At 41.7% G+C, this 27249-nt stretch overlaps 2 protein-coding genes and 1 long non-coding RNA gene across 10 annotated transcripts in view; 2 read left to right on the forward strand and 1 right to left on the reverse strand.

Annotated features, from left to right (window-relative positions):
• Window positions 1-10545, forward strand: part of LOC309367884 (cohesin subunit SA-2-like) — a gene marked incomplete at its 3' end in the record, with an annotated part of 57289 nt that extends 46744 nt beyond the window's left edge. For 3 of the 5 annotated variants that reach the window (XM_081907529.1, XM_081907530.1, XM_081907531.1), the window contains 9 exons: window positions 1156-1318; window positions 2361-2512; window positions 4659-4760; window positions 6337-6491; window positions 6596-6724; window positions 7895-8073; window positions 8907-9075; window positions 9455-9536; window positions 9910-10545. In XM_081907529.1, the coding sequence (XP_081763655.1) occupies window positions 1156-1318; window positions 2361-2512; window positions 4659-4760; window positions 6337-6491; window positions 6596-6724; window positions 7895-8073; window positions 8907-9075; window positions 9455-9536; window positions 9910-9918 (1140 nt within the window). Of the gene's footprint in view, window positions 1-1155; window positions 1319-2360; window positions 2513-4658; window positions 4761-6336; window positions 6492-6595; window positions 6725-7894; window positions 8074-8906; window positions 9076-9454; window positions 9558-9909 lie in introns of those variants that run through there. The other 2 variants (XM_081907527.1, XM_081907528.1) reach the window with 1 other exon arrangement.
• A 157-nt stretch (window positions 10546-10702) lies between these two features.
• PPP2R3B (protein phosphatase 2 regulatory subunit B''beta) overlaps window positions 10703-27249 on the reverse strand; it is a 38586-nt gene continuing 22039 nt past the window's right edge. For all 4 annotated transcript variants that reach the window (XM_081907627.1, XM_081907625.1, XM_081907626.1 and 1 more), the window contains 12 exons: window positions 26142-26327; window positions 23103-23206; window positions 21370-21472; window positions 20752-20826; window positions 19609-19695; window positions 18468-18624; window positions 16624-16672; window positions 16181-16270; window positions 14850-15025; window positions 14217-14335; window positions 14000-14106; window positions 10703-11932 (listed from right to left, as the gene is read on the reverse strand). In XM_081907627.1, coding sequence (XP_081763753.1) covers window positions 11788-11932; window positions 14000-14106; window positions 14217-14335; window positions 14850-15025; window positions 16181-16270; window positions 16624-16672; window positions 18468-18624; window positions 19609-19695; window positions 20752-20826; window positions 21370-21472; window positions 23103-23206; window positions 26142-26327 — 1398 coding nt within the window. In that variant the 3' untranslated portion in view covers window positions 10703-11787. The remainder of the gene's footprint in view (window positions 11933-13999; window positions 14107-14216; window positions 14336-14849; window positions 15026-16180; window positions 16271-16623; window positions 16673-18467; window positions 18625-19608; window positions 19696-20751; window positions 20827-21369; window positions 21473-23102; window positions 23207-26141; window positions 26328-27249) is intronic.
• LOC309368010 lies at window positions 20791-23000 on the forward strand. Its single transcript, XR_014167482.1, has 2 exons — window positions 20791-20845; window positions 22028-23000. It is a non-coding gene; the product is annotated as an uncharacterized lncRNA (long non-coding RNA).

Raw genomic sequence — 27249 nt, forward strand, 5'->3', positions numbered from 1 at the left:
TGTGGTGTTAATGGTGTTTCCCCCCCCCCCCCGGTGTTGCCCATGGGGATTGGATGAAATATGAAGGTGAGCCTGTGAGGAGAAGGGGTTTGCTTGGTTGTTACTGGGCAGTTGCTCCCACTGTGGGCTGGATTTGGCAGAAGAAGTGCTTTCACTTTCAATAGGACCATCCCAGTAAGCCAAGTAGGCCAAATCTTAAGCTGTACTTTGCTGTGTGTTACTAGTACAGGTGAGATGGAGAATGGTCGCTCAGCAGAGTTCCCAGGTGGGCAGCATGTGCTGCCTGGCATGGCTTTCCTTGGGGCTCAGAAGAAACATTTCCCCTTGCAGACAGCCCTTGGAATTGGCCAACTGCTGGGGCTTGTGGGAGTGCCTGCCAAAAACCTTGTTTAAATTGGCCAATCACGACCTTCGAAGTGGCTGTGGCAAGAGCGGCAGACCAGAGTAAAGAAGTCTTCACTCCAGTCCACTCCCAGAATGCTTAAGCCAATGGTGTTGGTCCCCAACAACACTGTCAGCAGAGCATCAACTCTCCTGCCCCCACCCAATATTCTGCTCCCTTGGTGCTGTGGTTCAAAATGGTTGCTGTATTTGGGGCTGGGAAGGATTTTGCCTCCAAACAAATGGACCCATTCAAGGGCTTTGCCTTCCTCATAGCAATCATCACAATTTTTGGCAGATAAGGAATTGGTGGAATCCTTAATCTAATCTCAGGTGTGGGGTTCGGCAGGGGGAAGGGCGTACTTTGTGTGTGTGTGTGTGTGTGTGTGTGTGTGTGTGGCTTTGAAATTGGCATTTCACAAGCTGAATTATAGCTGGTGAGGTTTTTGTATTTTTTGAATGTTCAAGGTTTTGATGTGCTGTAATCCAATGTTATGTTACAATAATATGGTACAGCATTTTTTTAAAAAAATATTGTATCTTTAGCATTATATTGTTATTTACTGCCTTGGTGCACGCGGTCCTGAAAGGTGGCTAGTAAATATTTCAAAATAAGAGTGCCTAAGTGCCCACACGACCTGGAAGCTGTACGCCGGCTTCCTCAGCCAATAAAGCGAGATGAGCGCCACAACCCCAGAGTCGGCCACAACTGGACCTAATGGTCAGGGGTCCTTTTACCTTTACAAGTTGTTTTTCTTTTATTTTTCATTGTAGGCTTTTATGATACTTTGCGACTTGCTGATGATTGTAAGTCATCAAGGTTTAAGTGATGGACTGATTGAGTGTGTGGAGTACCTTCCCAGTTCATCTCTTCAATCAAAACTGCTCTTCTTCGTTGAGGATCATGTTTTCGCAGAGGAGCCAAGAGAATTCAGAGGTCAGCAGCGCTTTCCAGCAAGGAACTAAACATACGTTGCTGATAATGTCTGTGTTCCACTTAGTAGTGTTCTGCTACCCAAGGTAGACAGGGCGATAGCAACTAAAATCACATACTGAAATTACATGCCTCGGTGGGCTTACTGGAACAAAAAGTTTTAGTAGGCTCTGAAAACAGTACAGCGATGGTGCCTGTGTAATATCAGTGGACAGGGAGTTCCCAGGGTGTGAAGGAAGATGGAGTGGATGCACCACGGGAGGTGCCAATGTGATCGCTCATCATGTGTTTATTTCGGTATGGGGCTTTCAATGCTCTCCTGTTTAATCTTCCTCCTCATTCTTGGTCCCCATGATATAGATTCTATTGGCAGTCAGAAGTCAACCCTGTGGTTAACATCTACTGCAGGTTCTGGCACTGAAGATGGAGAATTTACTCCAGAAAAATACCTTGTGCCATCGTTTATATTTCCTACAAGAAGTTCTACCCAACACTTTAGTATTAGTATTTCTAGCATATAGGTTAGCACAATGCATCAGGAAATGTTATTTGTTATTATGAGTTGCACTTGCACTGATTTTTATTATTTTTATCCAGCCATATATGAATGTGATTAACTTCCGAGTCATAGTTACATAGGGTTTAGGAGACCTCCAGTATTCACTTGCTCCTCTTTGCTGCTCTGTACATACTGCTTTTCAGTGAGGAGATCCATGTGAAATAGCAGATGAGTTGTTAGCACTATCATCAGCCTTGATAGCTCAGTTGGTTAGAGCGTGGGGCTGATAATGCCAAGGTTGCAAGTTTGATCCCCGTATGGGACTGCTGCATATTCCTGCATTGAAGGGGTTTGGACTAGATGATCCTTGGGGTCCCTTCCAACTCTGTGATTCTATGATGTCTGAATAACAACAAATAAATGCTTTTAAGGTTTTGTGAGCTGGCCATGTACTCAACAGTGTCTATTGCTCAGATTAAGGTTTGTATTTGAAAATGCTTCGGAATGCAGTGTTAGCATGGAATCTAACCAAACTCGCTGCTGTAGTCTTGACAGGAGAAGAAGTGAAAAAGATGGAAGAACAAAAATTGGATGCCTTGCAGCAGAAACGGTGCCTCCTTGCAGCTTATTGCAAGTTAATTGTCCATAATGTTGTTGAGATGACTGCCGCTGCTGAAATCTACAAGCATTATATGAGGGTAATTGAATAATCTCCTTAGTGATGCCTTCCAAATGCTGTAAAAGTTACAGTGGTACCTCGGGTTAAGTACTTAAGTTGTTCCGGAGGTCCGTTCTTAACCTGAAACTGTTCTTAACCTGAAGCACCACTTTACTAATGGGGCCTCCCTCTGCTGCCATGCTGCCGGAGCCCGATTTCTGTTCTCATCCTGAAGCAAAGTTCTTAACCCGAGGTACTATTTCTGGGTTAGCGGAGTCTGTAACCTGAAGCATCTGTAACCTGAAGTGTATGTAACCCGAGGTACCACTGTATATAGCAAGCGCAAACACTGAGTTTATTAGTACACACTCAGTCTTGATGCATGTGCCATGGTGAGTACAAATGAGTACACTCTGTATTCCATTCTGTTTTATTACATTGCTGACTGCACTTTTAGAAGACTCCTCCTTAGCAGCACCCATATTTACACTGTGACAGTGGGTGGTGGGGGGAGAGTTATGGTAGGCTGGAGAAGTGTTTATGTGCATTGCTAATACTCTCACTCCTTTGAGGGAATCTTACAAGGAAAAAACTTTTGCAAGGTGTCTTTAGACTGTTGGCTTTTCCACACCCTGCAGTTTGTTTGTTTTTTAAAAGATAAAGGTAAAGGTACCCCTGCCCGTACGGGCCAGTCGTGTCTGACTCTAGGGTTGTGTGCCCATCTCACTTAAGAGGCCGGGGGCCAGCGCTGTCCGGAGACACTTCCGGGTCACGTGGCCAGCGTGATGAAGCTGCTCTGGTGAACCAGCACCAGTGCACCACACGGAAACGCTGTTTACCGTCCCGCTATAAAGCGGTACCTATTTATCTGCTTGCACTTAATTGTGCTTTCGAACTGCTAGGTGGGCAGGAGCTGGAACCGAGAGACGGGAGCTCACCCCGCCGTGGGGATTCGAACCGCCGACCATACGATTGGCATGTCCTAGGCACTGAGGTTTTACCCACAGCGCCACCCGCGTCCCTTTTTAAAAGATACATGCACCTAAAATGCTTTCAGTTGAAAACTCAAAATACAGGCGAAAGTGCCAACGCTCATATCTGGAGGGTACACTTTCCAGGCAACTGTGCCTGGCTGTGGTTCTGTTTGAGCATACACTGGGAACAATTCTGGTTAGCTGCAATATAGTAGAAGGGCTAAACATAATACAAAACTGTAGCTTGGTGTTATGCGCACCAGCCTCAGGTCCACACACTTCGCTCTACACTGGCGTGGCCATGAATAGGAGATTGAAAGCATTCACTCCAGTTTTAAACTAGCTGCAGTTTGTTGTTTCTTACAAGCCTACTTCAAATCATGGTATGGTCCTGGTTTGTTCAGATAAACCTCGGTTAAAACTAAACTGCAGTTCCTGGTTTGGATGAAGCAAGAGATTGTGGTTTGTTTAAAACAGAAGTGGATGCCTCCGATTTCCTCCCTCCTTGTCACTGGAGGAGGGTGTGGGAGCAGGCCCATTACACATAACACTGAACTGGGTTAGCTTTGTGTCCAAATAAGGTTATCACATGAAACACCTCTGCAAAACTGATCAGGTATGGTCTCTGCGTAATCACACACACAGGAAATAAGCACAGAATGTCTTCAGAATATTCTAGAGCTAGAACCTAGACGTTTTGTGCAGCGGGGTACGCCCGGAGGGGAAGATTCAATACCTTCCTGCTCAGTTCTTATTTGATAACTTCACCAGTAGCATTGACTGGAATATTTTTTTAGGTTTTCCTAAAACAAGCAGATTAGGCCTGTGATTTTTCTTTTCTCCACTCTCTTGTTTTAATATAGATATGAGCTATGATCCTGTTTGGAAGTGAAACTCACTTCCAATTAAATGTGTTAAATCAGGAGTGTACTGCACGAATAAAATCATGAGAAAACACTTGCAATGTACAATGGAGCCTAAATACCATCATTCCTTAGACAAAGCTATAAATAAGTTAACTTGTTTCATTGTATTTTAGTATTCTGCTGGAAGCCGCGAGTGGCTGGGGAAACCCAGCCAGGTGGGCGGGGTATATATAATAAAATTATTATGATAATAATAACTCTTTTGTTTTATTTTTTAATACTCTTTTAAAAAATAATGCTATTCCTTGATGTGATTGAGAGTTTTCCCCTCTTTGCCATTTAACAGACTTATAATGACTTTGGCGACATAATTAAAGAAACCTTGAGCCGGACGAGGCAGAATGACAAAATTCAAAGTGCAAAAACACTGATTCTCTGCTTGCAGCAGGTAAGGCGATTCCTGTATACATCCCATTGGCAGGATTCTAAGGAGGCCCTTCTCCATCTAGCCTCAACTCTTGGTTAGGACTATATTGGGGGGACGGGGGACATGCTCCTTCAGGTATTTAGTCATTCAGGCCTTTATGTGTCATCTGTAAAATTCTGAACACAGACCAGAACTGTGTTGGTTGCCAGGGTAGTCCTTTAAGAATGGTGCGATGTGGCTCCAAATATCGACTCCTCTTAAAAGGCAATTTACTGCGTTTTGCACTAGCTGCAAAACGCTCCTCCAAATTGTTTACCTCCACATAGAATAGATTTTAGGGAGAAAGGCAATGGCCTACTTGCCATCCTAATATGCTGGCTTTATGCAGGGCCAGACCTATCATTAGGCAGGCTGTGGTAGATGCCTCAGACAGCTGTTTTGGGCAGTTCATGAAAAGGCAGGCAATTGTTAGTTGGTTCATTTATTATGATTTTAGTTTTACTGGCAGAAAGGAGAGGTGCTTGTGGGATTTTCTGTGGGAGGTGCCAAAATAACTTGGCTGGCCCTGGGTACCATGAACCTTGGCTTTTTGTAGTTGGAAATGGTGTAGCCCCAATACAGGTTCACCATTTCCATGTGAGCAAGGCCCCAGATGCCCTGATACATTTTATCTTGGTGTCATATAAAGAATGCAGAATTTTGCTAGCCTAGGCTAGCTTGCTCAGAGCTGTCTTATCTGCTCTGCAAGCTTATGTGCCACCCCACCCTCCAAGCTTCAGAATGCCCCCCTTCAGATGGCTGACATATGAGCCCAGTGGATTTCAAACAATGTCGTCAAGAGCTTAGGAAGTGCCATGACCCATCTGCTGAAATATGAGAGGTGGGGAGGCTCAGCAGTATTTAGTGAGCTGCGCTCTGCTCACATAAGTCAGTGTTTACATATCACATAGGCAACCAGCCCAGTTTGGGAGTTTCATTGACCTTGGAAAGTTCGAACCTCAAAGCATGCTAATAACCCTCCTAGCCAGTTGGCTTGGGGAAAATCACATTCTCTCTTGTATTAATGAGCACTTCGGGCTTGTTCTCCTCCATTTATTCAAGCCAGACTTCAATATAAAATGTATTCAGAAACTGTGAGCAAAATCTGATCCACAAAAATATTCCTCAGAAAAAGTATTGGGATGTGTTAAAAAAACAGTTTCCCCATATTCAGAAGAATTCTGAAAGGGGTTAATTGCATGTTACATGCAAATGGATAATTCATGTTGTTTAATTAAATGGCATCTCTCAGAAGGCATGGTTTACTTGTTTATTTGCATGCTCTCACACCATTTTGTACTGGAGAAGTGGCAGAGTTTAGGTGTCTTAATTGTGTCCCCTATGTATTCTGATCTGCCCACCACCCGCCCGGATTCCCACCTGTAGCGTTTGGATTCTTGCTCAGCTTGGTGGGATTCTAAAAATATATAATCAGATTACTGGTGCTTAACTGCGTCCTGAGCAAGGAATTTGTCAGATGTATGGCAGGTATGTGTTCTTGGGGCTTTCCCCCCTTTAATTGCCTGGAAAATTTTATATCAATTCCTGTGGTCCACAGCTGTTTCAGAAGCATGCCAGAAGCCAGGACAACAGCAATAGCATTAACAGCATAGATTCCTCCTTCAACAACATTAAAGAGCTCGCACGGCGCTTTGCTTTGACATTTGGCTGGGACCAGGTGAAAAGTCGAGAGTCAGTAGCCATGATACACAAGTAAGTGCCAAATCCATGTTGTCCCTTGGTCTTCCATTGTGTGGCAACCATGTTATAAAGCTCTCTCTCTCTTGTTTTCTTCTCTTCCTTACTGTTGCTTAAAGGGATGGTATTGAGTTTGCCTTTCAAGGAATTGGTGCCCTGGAAGGGAAGAGCCTGCCTCCCAATCTGAACTTCCTGCTCATCCTCAGTGAATTCTCCAATAAGCTTCTAAAGCCTGACAAAAGACTTGTGTAAGTTTTCCCTTTGGTGTTCAAATGCTTCTGGATGTTGGAATTCTATGGTAACACTGGACAGCACAGGAGTCTCTGTGGTATTGAACTTAAATAAACTCTTACGTACAGGAGGTGTTAACTGAGGCATAGCATGGCTCCTGCTTACAAACTACTTGTGCATTTGTGCTCGGAGCGAATAAATGGCAACCTCTCTGTAGACAATTCTGCCATGGATTTCTGTTAATGCCCTCCTCCTTGGTCTTCTGCTGCCAATTTGAAGAGGTGGGCTGAGCTGTGTGGACTCAGGCTTATTTTTGCTGCTAGCATAGCTCACACAGCACAGAAATGGACAAGCTGTGGCTATCTGGATATTGTTGGTCTACAGCAGGGGTTGGCAAGGTTTACCTTGCCTGGGCCGGTTCACTGCCATGGAGCCCCCTTTGTGGCGTCCCCATATTGCAGGCACTCATGAGCGCCCATGCGCAGACGCGATTTCTGGCACTACGGAAGTGAGTCCCTGTGATGCACTGGTTTAGTGCAGCACGCAGGGATTCACCGAGCGGGTGGCTCAGTTTGGGGACGGCTCGTGGGCCGGTTAAATGACTCCCATGGGCCACTTGTGGCCCATGGGCCTTAGGTTGCCTACCCCTGGTCTACAGCTCTCATCATTCTAGGAACATTTGCTATGCTTGCTGGGGTTGATGGGAGTTGTGTGTCCAACGATCTATAAAGGGCCACAAGATACTTGACATACAACTTAATTCTGTGTGCTTTTAGGCTGACCCTTGCTGGCCAAACCACTCCTAAGAGTGATGCAGGAGTAGGAAGAGTTATGTGAAGCTGCACACATGCATACACACTGTTGGTGCATGTTATGAGCAAGCAGTGTTGTTATCTATCCCTTGTCCACAGGCGAGCCACTGGAATATGAAAAGCAATTAGGAAACTGCTGTAATAGTATACTCTTGCTACACTAAGCAAGCACCTTTAAAGTCTACGTTAAACATGCCATACTTTAAATGTCCTTTCTGTGTGGAATTGTTTCTGAATTAGTGTTGTCTTGTCTTAGCTGATCGATGGGCTGCCTTGGTTGAGAAATAGAGAAAAGCTATAGTGAACCACCTCCTTGTCAGAGAAGAGCTCCTGATCCTTCGGTCGTTTGTATTTCTCCCTCTTGTTCACATCCAGATATAGTTACTTGCTGAGATATACCTCTGAACCAGCACTTTGTAAAGAAGAATTTGTGTACTCGCTGGAGTGGTACAGAACCTCTTTGCTGGCCAGTGATGAAGATGAGAGTTCTATCATCAGCAGCTTAAGTGAATGGCCATCCGATAGGACACCATGTAAAAAAAACCTCTTTGAAGGTATAATGTGACTATTTTATTTTTAAAAGTTATAATAATAATATGTATCTGTAGCTAATATGTATATTTGTAGGTAATATCTGTAGGTAATATGTATATAATATATGTATCTGTAGGTAAACAATATACCGTAATTCTCTCATCTGGTGTCTTGTAGCAGTTGTATGGAACAAAGCAATCACACAATAATTAATTAATCTATATAATGCAATTTAACCATGTATATTCAGTAATCACAAAGTCATTTATTTAGCCCTTTCAGTTTCTCCATTATCCTAGCTTGCCAGATGGAACAATACTCCCTTCACCCCTTTGCTGTTCCAGGGGTTCTCTGAAACTGCCCCCTCAAGCCACTTTTTGTAGCATGCAGGGAAGGGAAAGCTCTGTTGCTGACAAGGCTGATCAGTATCAATCCCGACAGTGAGATAAGATATAAAAAGGGTAGAGAACTATCCTTAGACGTTTCCCCTGAGTAAGCCAGCATTTTGTACCCACTGAGCATGCTTCCTTGGTTTTGTTTGCTGCATTTTTAAAAATATACTTTTGCAAAACTCAGGGTTTCCTCAAAGCTGCTGCCGCCTCTGTTTTGGCTACATAAGCACAGACATTTTTTCATCAGGATCGGAAATACAAAAGTTTCTGTATCCACTGAGAAAACATTTTATATCCTGGCCCCTGGAAGCAACCCATTCAGCTTTGAATCTTATATTCTTTCTCCCCTACCATGGCTCCCCACATAAACCCTCTCCTGAAGTTTCGTTGTGGCCTTTGATGTGGTACAAGGAACAACAGTGACATGTAGATGGATGATGGATATAATTCGTTGTTTCCAGGATCCTGCGCCAAAACCAGTCACACTGAGATGGCAAACACACCTTCACATGCCCATTGCCCATCTGACCTCCCTTCCTTGGCACAGAATAGCAGGAAGAGGCTAAAATCCCATGACAGTTGTCACCAAGAATATCCATCAGGTCCTGAAAGACTGAAGAGAAAATATAGGTAAGGAATAGGCTTGGGATTATCTTTGTAACTTGGAATCTCTCTCTTGGCTGTAGTTGCTGCAGCACTTAAGAACTGAATCATTTCAACTCAACCTTTACTGAAGAACATATGAAGCTGTTTTGTAGGGTCTGTTTAGCCCAGTATTGTCTACTCCCATTGGCAGCAGCTCTCAAGAGTCTTGGGCAGAGCTCTGGTATGCTGTCTTTAACTGGAAATGTCAGGGTCCTTCCTGAAGTGTATTGTTAGCCACCAGTTCTTAACTTCAAAAATGAGTGTCTCCATGATTCCTATTAGAAAAGAAGTCTTTTTTTGGCCTCTAGATTGCAAAAACTAGTTTTCAAGGACAGCAGCTAATCTATCTGGCTTCTCGTTTTAGTATTCCAGATGGTGTCAAGGTAGAAAATACAGTAGAGGTTCTGGCTGAAGAGGCTGATATTGATGTTGTTGGTGCTGACCAGGTAAGGATGGCTTTATATTGAGGAGTGGGGAGGAATAAGGCTATTGCTCACAAAGGCTAGCCTTTTCACTTAGCGTCTCAAATCTTTGGCAAACACTCAGTACTGTACACTTTTTAATCTGTTGCGGTAATATCTGCCTACTGTTAATGCCTGTTAAAGACACACACGTAACTGGTAACTCCTAAATTCAAAACCCAATCTGCCCAGCACCACTGTTACCCATTCTTCATTTCTGCTCCGACGAGGAACTAGTGATTGAAAATGCATTTTTAATTAGAAAACATTATTCAAATAGCAATATAACTGCAATTCAAGTTGGCCACAGGGTCTGTACAGAGCTCTGTGTAATAACCTTGATTTGTGTATTATTTAGGAGACGTAAGAAGCAAAGACACTCTGCTTTTTCACGTGAATGAAGAAAAGTACAGGCATTGCAATGGGGGCCACACCTGGTTAGCTGAAAGCATGACATGGTATGGTTATAATATAACTGAATCATGAGAAAGGTAATGGCCAAAATTACAATAATTTCTTCAGCCAATGTTACTACATGGTTTGATATGCTGTTGTGACTATACTTTTTTTCTGCAAACACTTGATTTTCATCTTCGTTTTGCTGAAGTTTCTCTGTCCAAAATGTGACGGCAGATGTAGTCAGGGCAACAATGGCAAAACCTACCATATAGTAGCAGAGCAGTATTTTATGTTGGACCCATGGCAGACCACTTTTGAGACAAGACTGTTTACTTTTTAACACAGAAGCAGGGTAGTGGGTTTCTGGGGAATAGAGAAAGAGAAACTATTTATGTATGTGGGTGGGGAAGGGGAATCCTTAAAAACACAATTTCTAATTTGTATTTCATATGCTTTCTTGTATACCATGGCAGTCTAATATTGGTACTAGGGTGAAAATGTGCTCTATTCATTGTCACTGAGCTTGTAAAACAGCTGTTTGGTTTCATACTTTTATATTATCATGTTTGCAAAATAAAATGAGTGATTGTTTCAATCTGCCTAAGTGAGACATCCTTTTCTTACTGTGGTCAAGTGAAAAAGGAAAGCCTCCTGCCCACAGGTTCCCCGGCTTATTGTGTGCAAACAGACATCTGTTACAAGCTGCAGTAGTATTAAAAGAGTCTACACAGATGTTGAAGGAAATCAATGAATTTACATATATGAAAAAAACTTTATTTGAAAATAACATATTTAAATGTTTTAAACAGATCTGCACTGCAAACAAAATAGCTTACACCTGTTTTCGTTTTACATGAAAAACAGCAAGAATCTTCCTGGAACACAATATTTAGTTCCTCGTGTGAACGTTGAGATAATTAAGGCACTACAAACCTTATGCTTTAAAAAAACTGGCGTAGCAACTTCTAGCTTGTCCAGAAAAGCCATCACTTCTCAAGGGAAGCATCAAACTGTTCAGCTGCTCTGACACCATTGGTATACTCATGGAATGTGTCATTAGCTAACCATTGAGGAAACACACTAAATGCCCATAACAAGGTTAGTGCACATCACAGATCAAGTAAAACTTACATAAGGTTTAAAAATTGGTTCCTTTGACACAGAATACAACATCCACTGCAGTCAAGTGTGAGCGATAAAAACCATTCTTGCAATGGGTGGTGGTGGGGGGTTTAAGTTGAAGGACTAAAAGGAGCACAGTGTGTGTGTGTTAGTTTTCAGGGCAAGACCACATTTTGCTGCGTGCACCAGCATGTCCAGTGATGCTTTGACCTTCACACACAGCTGTGACATTTTTTCTCTTTAAACTCTGGCAAAGTTATTAGATTTCTGCTGGGAGACCATTATCGCTATAAATGAAAACTAGGAAGAATTCTACTCTTTTTTTTTTTAGAGGAGGGGGGAAGGTACGTTGTAATTCCATAAAGGTAATATAACCTATCTATAAATAAATTAACTCTATTTTACAGGCAACAATATAATGAATAAATACAAAAAAGTAATTCCATAAAAAGCAACTTTCTTTTTCAAGGTATCTAAGGGTGATATTAAATGTTAGTCATACTCAGAGTAAGCCCTTTGACCTTCATGTATAAGACCATTCATTTCAATGGGTCTACAATGTCTACTTAGAGTGTGACTAACAATAGCTATCATCCAAAATGATTAAAATATTAACTTTGCAGCACAAAGAACTAAGTTTACTTTTTCTGGAAACTAAGCCCTACATAGATTTAGCAGACCTGCTGCAGACGGTCCTTATTTTTATACAAACAATTCATTCAAAATCATCTTCATAGTCATACTCATCTAAGTCAACGTCTGCCAAATGGGAAGGCATATCAAAGAAAGGCCTTTTTTCCATCTGATATTTCAGCACGTTGGTCTTCTGATGATCTCCAGGGTTCAATTCCGCTTCATAACTAGGAAAGCAACATAGGAATTGATGAAGAAAGTACATATTTATGGACATACATTGTACTTTATTGCATTATGCTCCCAGCTGATCCATTTTTGGTGATAGCTATGTACCATACTCAATTTAGTTACGGTAACTGCTCATCAGTGTTGTTACTCAACATACAGTGGTACCCCCGCAAGACGAACGCCTCGGAAGACGAAAAACTCGCTAGACGAAGGAGTTTTTCGTTTTCTTAGCCGCTTCGCAAGACGCATTTCCCTATGGGCTTGCTTCGCAAAACGAAGCTTGCCCCGCAAGCTCCGGGGATAGCGGGGAAGCGCAGAGCGTCTTCCCTGCTGTCCCCGGACCTCTTTTGAAGCAAGGGGCGGCAACGGGGAGAAGCAATCTTCTCCCCGTTGCCAGCCCCGCAATCTCCGGGGACAGACAGGAAGGCGCGCACGCCTTCCCCTCTGTCTCCGGACCCCTTTTGAACCAAGGGGCGGCAACGGGGAGAAGCAATCTTCTCCCCGCCGCCCCTTGCTTTAAACAGGTCCGGGGACAGAGGGGAAGGCGCGCGGCGCTTCCCCTCTGTCCCCGGACGGTCTCCATAGGAACGCATTGATTGATTTTCAATGCATTCCTATGGGAAACCGTGCTTCGCAAGACGAAAAACTCGCAAGAAGAAAAAACTTGCGGAACGAATTAATTTCGTCTTGCGAGGCACCACTGTATATACTTGTGTATAAGCCAACTTTTTCAGCACATTTTTTATGCTGAAGAAGCCCCCCATGGTTTATACTCAAGTGAGGGTCCCACTTACTGTTTGCTGCCGCTGCTCTGCCAAGCGCAGTTCCTGTGCCTGCCCTTGCGAGCAGCAGAGGCTGTTGGCGGCGGCGGAGGAGAAGGAACGAGCAGCCCGAAAGCAGCCCTTTCAGGCTGCTCCTTCCTCCGCCTTTGCCACTGTTGGCATTTCCCACCCTAGGCTCATACTCGAGTCAATAAGTTTTCCCAGTTTTTTGTGGTAAAATTAGGTGCCTCGGCTTATATTCGAGTTGGCTTATACTCAAGTATATATGGCAATTAATGTTTTACATATAACCAGCCAGTAGCCCTGTTTGCACATAAACTCTGGCTTAGTGTTGGATAAGCCTCCATGAACCCAAACAAAGCATCAATCTCATATGCTCCCCTCCTCTCCTTTCATGCTGCCAAGAGGAAGATTTCTATAAACTTGATTTTCACTTTCAGAGATCCTCAGTTAGCATTATGCACACAGGGGAACATAGTTTAAAAATAAGCAACCCTCAGTTAAACAAGTCAGCTTTGTAGGTCATAGCTTGAAGCTGGATTGTTCCTTCTCAACGATAATCCCCAGTTCATAGGCAACACTGAGTTTCTCTGAAAGCAAAACAAAACTCAGGAGAACTGCTCTTGGCTCCATGGGAGGAGAGAGCAGCATATAAGCCCAGCCCTTTGCTGTGCGATGTGAACACTCATCTATATATCACTAAATCAGAAATGGGGAACCCGTGGCGCTCCAGGTGTTTGTATCAACTTCTCATCAGGCCACGCCAGCGTCCAAGAGAAAGGAATGATGGGAGATGGATTTTAACAACGTACGCAAAGGCCCCCCCCCCAGCTAAGCCATGCTTCAGCATTCTATGCGAACACAGCCAATATTCTTAGGCATGGCTTTGAAATACTTGCTGTCTCACATGACTTTGGAAATAAGCTTGGGCTAGGCTGCATGTGGACTTCCCCTAGAAAAGCCATGGTTGCTACCCAGAACAGGTTTGTGTTTTGTCGCAGGAAGCAAATTCTTCATTAAATAATTATCTTTCCTTGAATTAGTCACTTCGATCTATCTAAGCCTGAGCTGTGGTAATAAAACCAATCTCTTTTGCTAATATTAAGAAGAGATTCCGTAACTGTAGTAATTAATTAATAATAATAATAATACTTGTATATTTATACCCTGTCCATCTGGGTTTCCCCAACCACTCTGGGTGGCTTACAGCATCTCTAAAACAAAAACAAAATGCTTACAGCATCTCTAAAACAAAAACATCAGGCTTTAAAAACTACTCACCAATCATTCCACTGGTCACTAGCTGCTTCCTCTGCTACTAGGACATCATACTCTTCAGCAGCATATTTTTCCCAATCAGACAGTTCTTGGTTTTCATTTTCAGTGCCCTAGGGGTATGATCAATGATGCTTATAATACTGAAGAATGTTAAATGAAATTATCATCAAGGAGACTGTTAAGCTTATGAACATCAACTTGTGACACTAATTGTTCTTACCCTCAACATAGAAAACTGATCCTTCTGCTCATGATCTAAATATTTCTCAATGTTGAAAAAGGTGTCGAAAAACACATTTGCCATCTTGCACTTCTTTAAGTCATGAAGAGTTATTTTCCCTGGAAACAGGATCAGAAACAAGGTTTTAAACGTTTCATAAGTTACGGGCTGTGATAGAATTATTTGGAAAACTGAAAAGGCTTATAACATTCCTTTTACTGATGAACTAGACCTAATAAGCCCTGTGGATAATATATGAGAGATCCCCCAATTAAGATCTGTGGAGTAAGTTCTTCTCAAAAATAATGTTTCCTATTACTATTAAAATCAAAACAGTCCCTTTGGAGCTTCTTCCCAAGAGGATGAAGACTCATTATGAATTCTGGGGCTGGGGGTGACAATTCTTATTTTAGCAAGCTTTTGACTCAGTCTGATAACCTGATAATTTTGCCAATTTTCAGGTTGGAAATTACGACTGAAATCCTGTCATAATGCAATTTATCAGATGATTTTTGCCTGCTAAATGTGATAACTAAACCAGAACATTTAGCCAAAGAGACTTCATACATGATTTTATCTTGTTAGCAAAAAGATTGTGCAGAGAGGCTGTTAAGATGGAAAAGAGCCTATCACCTTCACACTCTGGTTTCACAAGATCAAGCATCTGGCAAAGGCAATCTTCAAATGGCAGTGGTTCAATGGCCATATTGTCCAGTTTTTGACATTGCTCTTCATAAAAGTACTGCAGTTCATACATTGACAATACACCATCCCCATCAAGGTCCATGCAGCGAAACCAGTATTCAATGCTGCAAAGAATAATTAAACAATTTAGCACCCAATTTCAAATTTATTTTTGTATCCTTTGTTATAACATACAAAACACAAAGAACCTTTTGCAAATGGCGGAGAATTTGTGAAATGCTGAGAACACATGCTGAACTTTTAAACTGCCAACAACACCAAAAGTATTCAGCAGCAATTGCTTGTACTGTATATGAATATTGCTTGGAGTATTATACACGCCATTCATTTTGTTGCTTTGTTGTACTGTCATGGGCCAAGAGTTTGGGACACATTGGGCGGAATCCAGTGGGTTCTTCTCAGTGAAGTTGCTCAAGTATAGAGGTATCTGCCAACAGAATACCCTCTCTGATTCTCTCTCTGCTCCTGCAACTCCAGTCCCTGAAAAACTCTTCCAGAACAGATTTGTGGGGCATACTGGAGGGGGATATAGTCAGAAATCACATCCTCTGTTGCTGGCTAAACCAGATGAGGGTAGGCAGTGGGTCTGGTGAGTTAGGGACTTCCCCTGCATACAAAGGGAATTGAGTGGACGAGAAAAACCGTGGTTCCAATAGTCAAAAGGTGATTTCTGCACATGCTGCAGAGGGAAGTGAGGGGCAGATGGGGCTCATCAAGCTGGGAAGGTAGAATATCTGGGAGAAGGAAAAAACTGATCTTAAACCTCTGCTGCCCTTGTGGGATATGTTCGGAAGAAGAAATGGCTAAGGAATAAACCTTACACAAATCCGGATTGGAGTTCCTAAGACAGTTGGATGGCGGCACCTTGTGTGCCTCTTTCTGGCAACTCCTGCAGCCAAGTTGCTGCCAAACGCACTGCTGAGGCTTGCGCCCTAGGGAAGTCACTTTGGTGCTGCTAATGCAATGGTTTGACTTCACCCCCTGAGGCACACTCCATTGCCTCTCGAGACAGGCAAATGCCAACAACATTTCTTACCCTAACCCTCTGGCTCAATGTAGTATGAAATAATTGCACCCCTGATAGCTGGCACCCAGCCTCTCCTTAACACACAAACCTCTTAATTCATTAGTACTGAATGTAAGAAAGATCTATAAAATGAAATTTAATTATTGAACTTTGGTAGCAGCACAAGTCACCTGACACCATGATCTTGTATAAAAGGCCTGCAATTATACTCCTAACAGCTATTTATTCTTACCTGGTTGCAGTCTTTTTATCCTCTTCCGATATTAAAAACCATACAAAATCTGCATAACTTATTTTTCCTTCTTTCTGTGCTTTCTTGCCTCTTTGAGATTCAGGTGATCAAAGCAAAGGGAGAAGAGAAAGTATTAAAAACCGTTTTCATATGTGTATTAGTACTCTAAAACACAACTGTCGCTGTCAGTCATGAAAATGCAGTTGTTGATTGTTTTCTTTATAGTGAAATTGTACTTTTAATATATGGAAAATAATTTATAAATTAGCCTACAGTTTGTCAATCTTTTTAAAAATGAAGCATTTAGAATAATCAATATTAAGGGAAATATTGGATCTTGGAAATATGTTTATATTTATCAGAATTCAGCTGTCCATGTACTTTGCCAACTGCTCTTGAAGCATGATGGTTAAATTTAAATTTAATAAGTAAAAAAGAGACACCTTGTTACAGCTCCTGAGAAAATCCTCTCTATCATCCGATTAGATATAGCTGTGAAAGAGCAAAACGGTTACAGTTAATATGTTAAAGTTAAATCATACATTTTAAATGTTTCAGAGCTTGTGCATAAACACTTTATTAGAAATACTTCATTCCTTGCCTTATTTATTATTCATTAGATTTCTTATGTGTTCTTCACTATAAGGTCGCAGGACAGGATACAACATTATAAAAAGCCAATATTAAAATTGGTTAAAATAGAGGGCCTGGGTGTCTTATATTTACAAATGCTATTTAAATGCCTGCAACTGAACACATGTGCCTGCTTCTACCTGGACAATTGCCAACCTGAATTTTTGAAAAACATCTTACATTTCTTCTGGAACACATTCATACTCTGGCTTCACTGAACAATTTCCTCCCCACTCCAGCAAATGAAGCCTTAGTTCACCAAGGAATCAACATCTAAGGACTCTGGCCTAACAATCAATACCCACCCAGCAGAGATTCTCTTTGGGCATCTTTCAGGTAAAGGAAGTGTGATGTCAGTATGCCCAGTTTGCCCTGTATTTCCCCATGGGAGAGTGTGTCTCTCTTGGGGGAGAGGAAACAGCATCCCTCAGGCCTACATGAGTATCACATACTACACATACATATGCGTGGCAAGGACACTGCTCGTGATGTAAAGGGATTCTCATGCCAGGTAAGAATGCTGAGCATATGAACTGGCCCACTGAACAGACATGGTTCTGTTCAAAATTCTAGCCCCTTCTTAGGTGTGTCTGATTAAAACTTCTTATAAAAGAAACATAAATCCAGTTAAATTTTAATTTCAAGTTCATTGTGAGTCTAGAAGGGATAATCGGCACAACGGAAGTGTTAGTTTTGTTAGCCAATCTGGAGGCTTAGCAGTACAGATAAAATGACATATGACAGTGTAAAAGGTATATAGCCCCAAACCTCTTTGATCATAGCTCTTGATTGTGTATTGGTAATTGTCCTCAGAAGATTGCACCATCATTAAACTAGCACAAATGTTCTGCACTGTACCAGCCAAGCTACTACAATACAGTTGTATTTTACTACTGCAGACTGCCTTTTTATAACTAGTTCCTCAGTCGAAAAGGTTTAAAGCAGATGAAACCGTACAGTTTAGTTCATCTTTCAAATATTTCTCATTCCGTCTGGACTTCAGCAAAATCTCTGATACAGCACCGAAAAGGAAATTATTAACACTATAGATACTGTAAACACTAAGAAGAAGAAGCATCACACAGAAGTGGCATAAGAAAGCACACATTGATTCTGAGTACTGTGTGTGCAGGAGAAGTTGGCTCCCAGTCTACAGGAATGTTCCTCAGATATGCAAAAATACACAGAGTTTTTACACATGTAACATCCAGGTCTACAGACTATTAATTTATGTATTTGAAAATTTAATGGAATGAACTATGATCAAAGATTAAGGATTGGTTTGCTACAAATATGGATACTTTCACAGAAGCAGTTTGTAAGGTGGGGGCAGAGTCACTATGCTGGCTTCACAGCAAGTGGGTCGCTGTTGCTTACCAAAAAGGAGACACAGTGGGGAAATCAGCATTGTGCAAATGCACTGTCAGAAACAACAAAATGACTCTGCTGGTGTGTTTGCATTGCATCGGCCTCTCCCCTCCAAGTAAGCAACAGCCACCTATCTGCAGGGAAGCTAGTGTAGCGGCTCTGCCCCACCTGGCTGGCAACTTCTGTGCTGTCATAGAAGAGCATAGGATATCTTCCAGCTTTGCAGACTCAGAAATGTACTCTCATGCACTATTCAAAATGAACTGAATTGTTCCATTTGTCATACCATGGTCACTATGCCGAGCTAAATCCTTCGGATCAATATAAAGGTCATGATCTGTATCCAGCTCCCAAAATTTGCAGTAGATTACATAGAAGTGCTCATATGAAAAGTATTCTGTCAGCTGGTTAATATCTACTTCCTCTTCCAATAATGCCACATTCTATTGATAAAAGAGAGGAAGTACCGTATTAGCAGCTTGTAGGAAGAATTCAATATCTTATAGGCCCCACTGAGTTCTATACCAACAACTTCTCAAAGTTCTAAATCTAACAGGGAACTGAGGTTTAGTCAAAACTGAAAACAACTTTCACTTGTCTCCTCCCATGTGCATCGAGGAAGCATGTAAACCTGAAGTTCATCTGCAGTGGTGTAAATCATGATTTAATCTACTGCCTGAACTGTGCTTAACAGTTCTGTGATGAAAAATATGATCTTACTTAAATATGGCACAACCTCCTGCAGCAGGCTTTCAACAAACCAACGTAAAATTCAACTGGAACATTATCAAATCGCAAGCATTAAGCCTTACTGGCTAACTGCAAATAAAAATATTACAGAACAGAACAAAGATCCACAGGGAAAAAACCCTCTAAACCAGTGGTTCCCAAACTTATTTGGCCTGCTATCCCCTTTTCAGAAAAATAAAATACTCAGCACACCCCTGGAATTCTACCTTCTTTGACTGAACAAACAGAAATATGCAGTGACAAATTTGCATTCTTTTATGTATCTCTATAAATAGGCAGTCAAGCTGCAATCCACTTCCTGGGTGAAGCCAAAAAGGGTTCACCCAAGCCCAGGAAAACCCCTCACCTCCAGCTCAACCGCTGGGTCCAGGGGAGGAATTGTTGCCGTTCTGCAACAGAGCCCAACCTGGCAGTTAGCGTCATTACACAAAAGATGAAACATGTATGAACGGTTTTTCAAAATGTTCTTTATGCTTCCATTGCCCCCTCCCCACAATTGCACCCGAGGCTGCTAGTGCCCCCCTGGATAGTTCCAGCACCCTCCAAGGAAGCAGTATCGCCCACTTTGGGAAACACTGCTCTAAACCATCTGGCGCTCATTGATTTCAGTGCCCTCTATTTGAACAGTTAACATATAAAGGCTTATGTTGTTATTCACAAAACTACACAGATCATACCTGTAAAAAACTGCTTTTTCTGAGTTCGTTACAAGTGATCCTTCCTGACCAGGATCTGTTTACTGTATAAAATATCCTTTGTATTACCTGAAACATAAAAGGAAAGCATGAATGATGCACCAACTGCATTCATTCAAATAGTCTGAGTACTTAAGTATGATATAAACACTCTTTCAATTTATCTTGCTCAAAACCTTGACAGATCTTTTGGGCTTAATCTATAGCCACTGTGCTTTATCCTTCTCCAAATCCCTGCTTTCTACATTCTACAAGCCTTAAAAGGCTTGAACTTAGCTAAACAAAGCTGAGAAAACTTTCAGTCAGATATTTGATGGAATTCAATGTTGCCCTAATTATTATTTTACTATTAGGCTGTCTGTCAGTATGCTTATTACTATATTTTTATTACGTTTTGATCATTGATGTTTTGTAATGTGTTTCTAATGCCCTGAGATCTTTTGATAAAGTGTGGCATATAAATGGAAGCGGTAGTAGTAATAGTATTATATGTGATGGTGGCAGACTCATGTTACTCAATTCAAATAGTTTCACTAATTTAATGGAGCTTGCTACACACACACACGCACACACCCTACACCTCGTCGGCTCTGAGAGACCACAAGAACTCACAGAACAGCAGGGGAAGGAATATCGTTTTGACTGGCGAGCAGAAATGCTTATGCTGGTGGAATGATCATATTATAAGAACAGTCTACTCCCCGACACTTTCACTTATTTCAATTATTTAATAGCCATAGGCCTGGGTAAAGAGGAACATTTTTGCCTGGCATCTAAAGACATGTAATGATGGTGAAAGGCGAGCCACTCCACAATCAAGGAGCCACCACAGAAAAGGCCCATTCTCTTGTTACCACCCCCCAAACCTCTCTGGGAGGGAGGTGGGCATAGAAAAAAGCCTCAGATGACAAGTGCAGCATCTGGGTTGGTTTGTATGGGGAGAGGCAGCCCTTAAGGTATTGAGGTCCTGAGCCATGTAAGGCTTTATAGGTCAACACAAGCCCTTTGAATTGAGCCCAGAAACTAATTGGCAGCCAGTGCAGTTGTGCCAGGATTGATGTTATATGCTCAAATCATTCTAGATTGGCCCCAAGAAAAAAAAAGCTTTATATACATGTTACTTACTGTTGTAATATACCGAGAATGAAATTCTGATGCTTCTTTTAGGAAGACTAGACTGGGATGACTATTGACCACATCCTAAGAAAGAAGCACAAAGGTTAGATGCATGTCGTTGGTACTTAAGCACAATGTCTTAACTTATTTGAAAAGTAGGTTTCATTTTTAGGAAGAAAAACAGAATTCTAATTTTAGAAATAATATGCAAAATTCCAGTTATTTGGGGAAAGGGTTTTTCTCCAAAGAGAAAGTAGCAACGGAGGAAAACAGTTTGGAGGAGGAGGGAAAACAAGCATGGATTCAGAGGAGGGAGCTGGGCGAATGCACATATGTAATCTGAATGCGAGCTAGAAAAGGAACAGAAAGGCTTCAGAAGGCTATGGAGGCAGAATGGCCTTCATATCAACTTTGGGTGAGAAAACTAGCACTGATTCATTTTCACCATGTTCTAGTGATCAGGCTGCCTAGGAATGGCTTGAGCTCTTTGATCTTTCAGCTTGTGTGTCATTGAGTTAGCAAATAAGGGCTAGTCATGTTTATTTCTTTAAAAAAGAAGGGAAAGTAAACTAAAGTCTTTTAAAGGGTTCATGACATAAAAATAGCAAGCAAGAAAGTGCAATTTACTTGTAAAAATGGAATGAAGTCTTCTTGTACCAAATAGTTACATCCAGGGCTCTTGAGAAGATGAACAAACTTGGAGGCAGCATCATGGCAAGTCTGTAGAATCCTGAAATGCATAAGTAGTCTAATGTGCACATGTATATTAAGTTAAATGCCCTGTGAGTTGTTTGCAATGTAGTACAGTCATACCTTGGATCTTGAATGCCTTGCGACCCGAATGTTTTGGCTCCCGAACACCACAAACCCGGAAGTGAGTGTTCCAGTTTGCAAACGTTCTTTGGAAGCTGAACGTCTAACATGGCTTCCAATTGAGTGCAGGAAACCCCTGCAGCTAATTGGAAGCTGCGCCTTGGTTGTCGTACGTTTTCAGAAGTACGTTTCCAGAACGGATTCTGTTCGACAGACTAGGTACGACTGTACTAAGTTAAAGCCACTTAGCAATATACTTGTGCTGGTGGAACATGGTTGCACAAAGGAAAGCAAAAGTACATTACCAAAAAATGTTGCACAAGAACAATCAGCTGTTGTGTAGGGGGAAACACAAATGCCCTTGGAGATTATTGTGCAACAGATTGAGCAAGAATCATCTGCTGCACAACAAGCTTCTGCTAGTGCAACTGTTGCACTGGATTTCTTTGCAATGCAACCTGTTTTTCCCCAGCAGGAGATCTGCTCAAAATGTATGCATAGGAATTAATGAAATCTCTGATCTAGAGGTGGCTAAACTGTGATCCCTCGGATACTGCTGGCCTACAATACACATCATTCCTGACCACTGGCAATACTGGCTAAGACTGATAGTCCTACAACATCTGGAGGGCCCCAGGTGAGCCACACATGCTCCAATCATCTCCTACATACCCAACCAACCAACCAACCAACCAATCACTGCACTCTGCACAAGGACCTCTTGCAGATAACATCCTATCAGGAGGTCTATTCCGCACAATGTTAAAATTGAGCCTTTCCTGTGGTGGTCTTTATCCTTTGAATATCAGAGAAGGGCATCCTCTATTGGCTTTTTGGTGCCTGCTAAATACATTTCTCTTTCCACAGGCCTTTTAAAATATTTTTCTAGATGGTCCCTGCCCTGGATCTGCATAGATTTTATATATGCGCTGTTGTTTCCATCTGATATATATAATGTAGTGCTTTATTTCTGGAAGGACATAGTGGTATGCATACCCCTAAACATTTTGTGAATCTTTGTACTTTTGTCCATTTACTGTATTTATTTCCCCCAATTTGAACTATAAAATGGTTATTTTCTTGAGTCAAAACGAGAGTACCCCTAAACATTTTTTAAAGGAAAAAAAGCACTGGGCAATTGTTTTTACATGCACAACTGTTTTATACATGTCATTCTATCGCAAAGCCTGAAATAACTATTAATAATAACAACCCTAAATTTCTTAAATTGCCATATATGCACCCATCAAATGTTAGGAATCTAGCAGGCTTAAAAGAGTTACTGTTCAAACCCAGCAATGCCTTTATTTATGAACTTTTTCAAGCATCTTATTTTTCCTTCTCTTTTTTAAAAACTTCACTTTGAAATGGCATGGTTGTTTTACACCAAATCCAAATATACATTTTTGGGATGGGGAAGAGGACAATAAATATTTTAAAACTCTTGCCATGTTCCTTATTCTAATGCTGGGTTTTTTCTAGGAAAGTTATTCAGTTAAACTATTTAAAGCATGATGAAATGGCCTTGCTAAATAAATCATACTTACTTCCGCCACATTGCAACAAATTTATGAACCGATACAAATCCTGTTCGTTCTCCTCCAGCACAAAAAAATAGTGGACCTTTCCAATATAGAGGACATTCACAAGCCTAGAGTTAATCAGAAGCAAATTTGAGGATTATTCTTTTAGAACTAACTGTCAGGCCTATTAGAATGCCAACATTTTGGAAAAAGGAAAGTAACTTTCATTTTTATTGCACTATTGTAAGCATCAAAGTACATTGTTTAACTTATTGAGTGAAATACTATGCTGCCCTAGATGCCATACAACCTTATTTATACTTATTTCAAATTTAAGTCGAAACCTTAGGCTCGTTAAAAGGATGTTTCTGGCAAAAACGCCACCTGTAGCATGCAAGGTCTTGCTGGACTGAATCCTATCACTTTTTCCTTTGTTGTTGTTGTTGTTTAGTCGTGTCCGACTCTTCGTGACCCCATGGACCAGAGCACACCAGGCACTTCTGTCTTCCACTGCCTCCCACAGTTTGGTCAGACTCATGTTTGTAGCTTCGAGAACACTGTCCAACCATCTCATCCTCTGTCGTCCCCTTCTCCTTGTGCCCTCCATCTTTCCCAACATCAGGGTCTTTTCCAGGGAGTCTTCTCTTCTCATGAGGTGGCCAAAGTATTGGAGCCTCAGCTTCAGGATCTGTCCTTCCAATGAGCACTCAGGGCTAATTTCCTTAAGAATGGATGCGTTTGATCTTCTTGCAGTCCATGGGACTCTCAAGAGTCTCCTCCAGCACCATAATTCAAAAGCATCAATTCTTCGGCAATCAGCCTTCTTTATGGTCCAGCTCTCCCTTCCATACATCACTACTGGGAAAACCATGGCTTTAACTATACGGACCTTTGTTGGCAAGGTGATGTCTCTACTTCTCAAGATGCGCTGTCAAGGTTTGCCATCACCTTTCTCCCAAAGAGCAGGTGTCTTTTAATTTCCTGACTGCTGTCACCATCTGCAGTGATCATGGAGCCCAAGAAAGTAAAATCTCTCACTGCCTCCATTTCTTCCCCTTCTATTTGCCAGGAGGTGATGGGCCCAGTGGCCATGATCTTCATTTTTTTGATGTTGAGCTTCAGACCATATTTTGCGCTCTCCTCTTTCACCCTCATTAAAAGGTTCTTTAATTCTTCCTCACTTTCTGCCATCAAGGTTGTGTCATCTGCATATCTGAGGTTGTTGATATTTCTTCCGGCGATCTTAATTCCGGCTTGGGATTCATCCAGCCCAGCCTTTCGCATGATGAATTCTGCATATAAGTTAAATAAGCAGGGAGACAATATACAGCCTTGCCGTACTCCTTTCCCAATTTTGAACCAATCAGTTGTTCCAAATCCACTTCTAACTGTAGCTTCTTGTCCCACATAGAGATTTCTCAGGAGACAGATGAGGTGATCAGGCACTCTCATTTCTTTAAGAACTTGCCATAGTTTGCTGTGGTCTACACAAAGGCTTCTGCATAGTCAATGAAACAGAAGTAGATGTCTTTCTGGAACTCTCTAGCTTTCTCCATAATCCAGCGCATGTTTGCAATTTGGTCTCTGGTTCCTCTGCCTCTTCTAAATCCAGCTTGCACTTCTGGGAGTTCTCGGTCCACATACTGCTTGAGCCTTCCTTGTAGAATTTTAAGCATAACCTTGCTAGCATGTGAAATGAGTGCAATTGTGCGGTAGTTGGAGCATTCTTTGGCACTGCCCTTCTTTAGGATTGGGATGTAGACTGATCTACTCCAATCCTCTGGCCACTGCTGAGTTTCACTTTTTCCTTTACTTCTCTTTAAATACAGTGGTACCTCTGGTTACGAACGCTTCAGGTTACGAGCTCTGCTAACCCGGAAGTAGCTGCTCCTGGTTGTGAACTTTTCCCCAGGATGCGTGCACCTCATGATAAGAATGCTTTCAGCTTAAGAATGGACCTCTGGAACAAATTAAGTTCGTAACCAGAGGTACCACTGTACAACACTTTCCATAGGAAAATCTGTTATTGTCAGCCTTTCTATTGCATAAATAACTTATACAGACTGTCAGCGAACCTTAACTCACTGGAGAGATCCTTAAGGCACAATATGTTTAGGTCAATTTTATGACTACACTGATGACACAAAGCCTAACTGTGCTCAGCCATTTACAGTTCAACCTGGTGAATAATAATAATAATAATAATAATAATAATAATAACAATAATAATAATTTATTTGCTTCCCCAGCCACTCTGGGCAGCTTCCAATAAAGATTAAAAATACATTAAAATGCACCATGCAAGAAAGAAACTGCTACCGCATATTTTACAGGTCTTTGTGATTCAGGCCATATTCTCACATGCTGCTGGTGGAATGCAAGCCACTTCCTTTAGGTGAGAGCCTATATCAGTATAGCACAGGAGTGGCTGGTGAGGAGTACCACCTCCACCAATGCACCCACACAGTGCCAACCATCCTGCTGCCTCATCCCTCCCCTTCCTGGTAAGTGGCAGTTACTCCACCATTATGGTCAGAGGTAAAGGTAAAGGGACCCCTGACCATTAGGTCCAGTCGTGGCCGACTCTGGGGCTGCGGTGCTCATCTCGCTTTATTGGCCGACGGAGCCGGTGTACAGTGTCCGGGTCATGTGGCCAGCATGACTAAGCCGCTTCTGGCGAACGAGAGCAGCACACGGAAACGCCGTTTACCTTCCCGCCGGAGTGGTACCTATTTATCTACTTGCACTCTGACGTGCTTTCGAACTGCTAGGTTGGCAGGAGCGGGGACCGAGCAACTGGAGCTCACTCTGTTGCGGGGATTCGAACCGCTGACCTTTTGATTGGCAAATCCTAGGCTCTGTGGTTTAACCCACAGCGCCACCCACGTCCCATGGTCAGAGGTAGGTCCCACTTAAAAATTATTTTCTCCTTCCCAAATAATATACTAAGGATGCAGCCCTATGGACACACCTAGGATTGCACTGCACACACTTCAGTATATTTGATTCTTCATGAACTTCATATCCTTCTGGGCAAGAAGAAGAGAAACCTATTGGGCTCACCTTTGCAACTTTACCCATATCTTCTAATGTTGCTCTCTCATTTGGAAACTGAGCAAAAGTTTTCTCTATCTTAGTAATAACACTATCTATGTTCACTTTTTCTTTCGGACATCCTTGAGGAAAATAAAATGTTGGAATGGTTTGGCTCAGAGATGGTGTCAAAGGTTCTTCTTTCTTTGACTGAACCTATAGAAAAAAGAAAAATTAAACTTTAAGACATAAACTAAAATAGGCATCTTGACAGTTTTGTCTCCAAGTCTTGAAATGTACGCTTAACAATCCTACCACTATAACATTTGTATGGTAATATAGGAATAACCCTTAAACTGGGGGTGGGAGGGAAATGAGAGATTTTTCTGAAGCCTAACAATGAAAGTCACTATTCTTTAAATTTGTGATAGAAAAAAATGCCTTTTGCCTTATAGCCTCCTCTCACGCTTTTGGAAATGGGTAACAAAACATCTGCAATTGCTCAAAGGTTAATCTATTATTGGAACCAACATTACCAAGTAATCACTAGGAAATAATGAACAGTTTTGCTAAATGTGTCAAGACTACACTATAATTTCCAGTTGTTTAGCAAGTTCTTTTCCAAATTCAAATGGGGAGAACAAGGGGTGGAAAGTGATACTGCATCCTTGGAAGAAATGAGGGGGCAGCTGCTTTTTTTTTTTTTTAAGGCTCAGTTTAAAGAGGGGAAGAAATTGCATGTCAACGTATGTATAGATGTGACTATTAGTCAAAATAAAAAAGAGCAATAGCAGTTTTTAATGAGCAACTTGATAAAAAGTTGCTTTTGGTAAACAAGGAATTATCTTTTATTCATATTGCTATCTGGAAATATGACAGCACACAGCAAAGGGAACAACAGATGGAATAAATCTGAGAAATGCTACACCAAGGCTGCAATCTTATCCGCGCCTGGGAGTAAGTCCCATTGAACTCAATGGGACTTGCTTCTGAATAGACATGCATATGATTGCACTATATAATAGAATTGTATACTGTTCTGCAAAGTTAGCTTTACTTATAAACAAATATTATAGATCACCACATATCAAATAAGGTATCAAGGCAATATACAACAGAATATGCAAGCACAATAAAA

This window comes from Podarcis melisellensis (genome assembly GCF_964234715.1).
Source record: "Podarcis melisellensis genome assembly, chromosome: 4".
Taxonomy (NCBI): Eukaryota; Metazoa; Chordata; class Lepidosauria; order Squamata; family Lacertidae; genus Podarcis; species Podarcis melisellensis.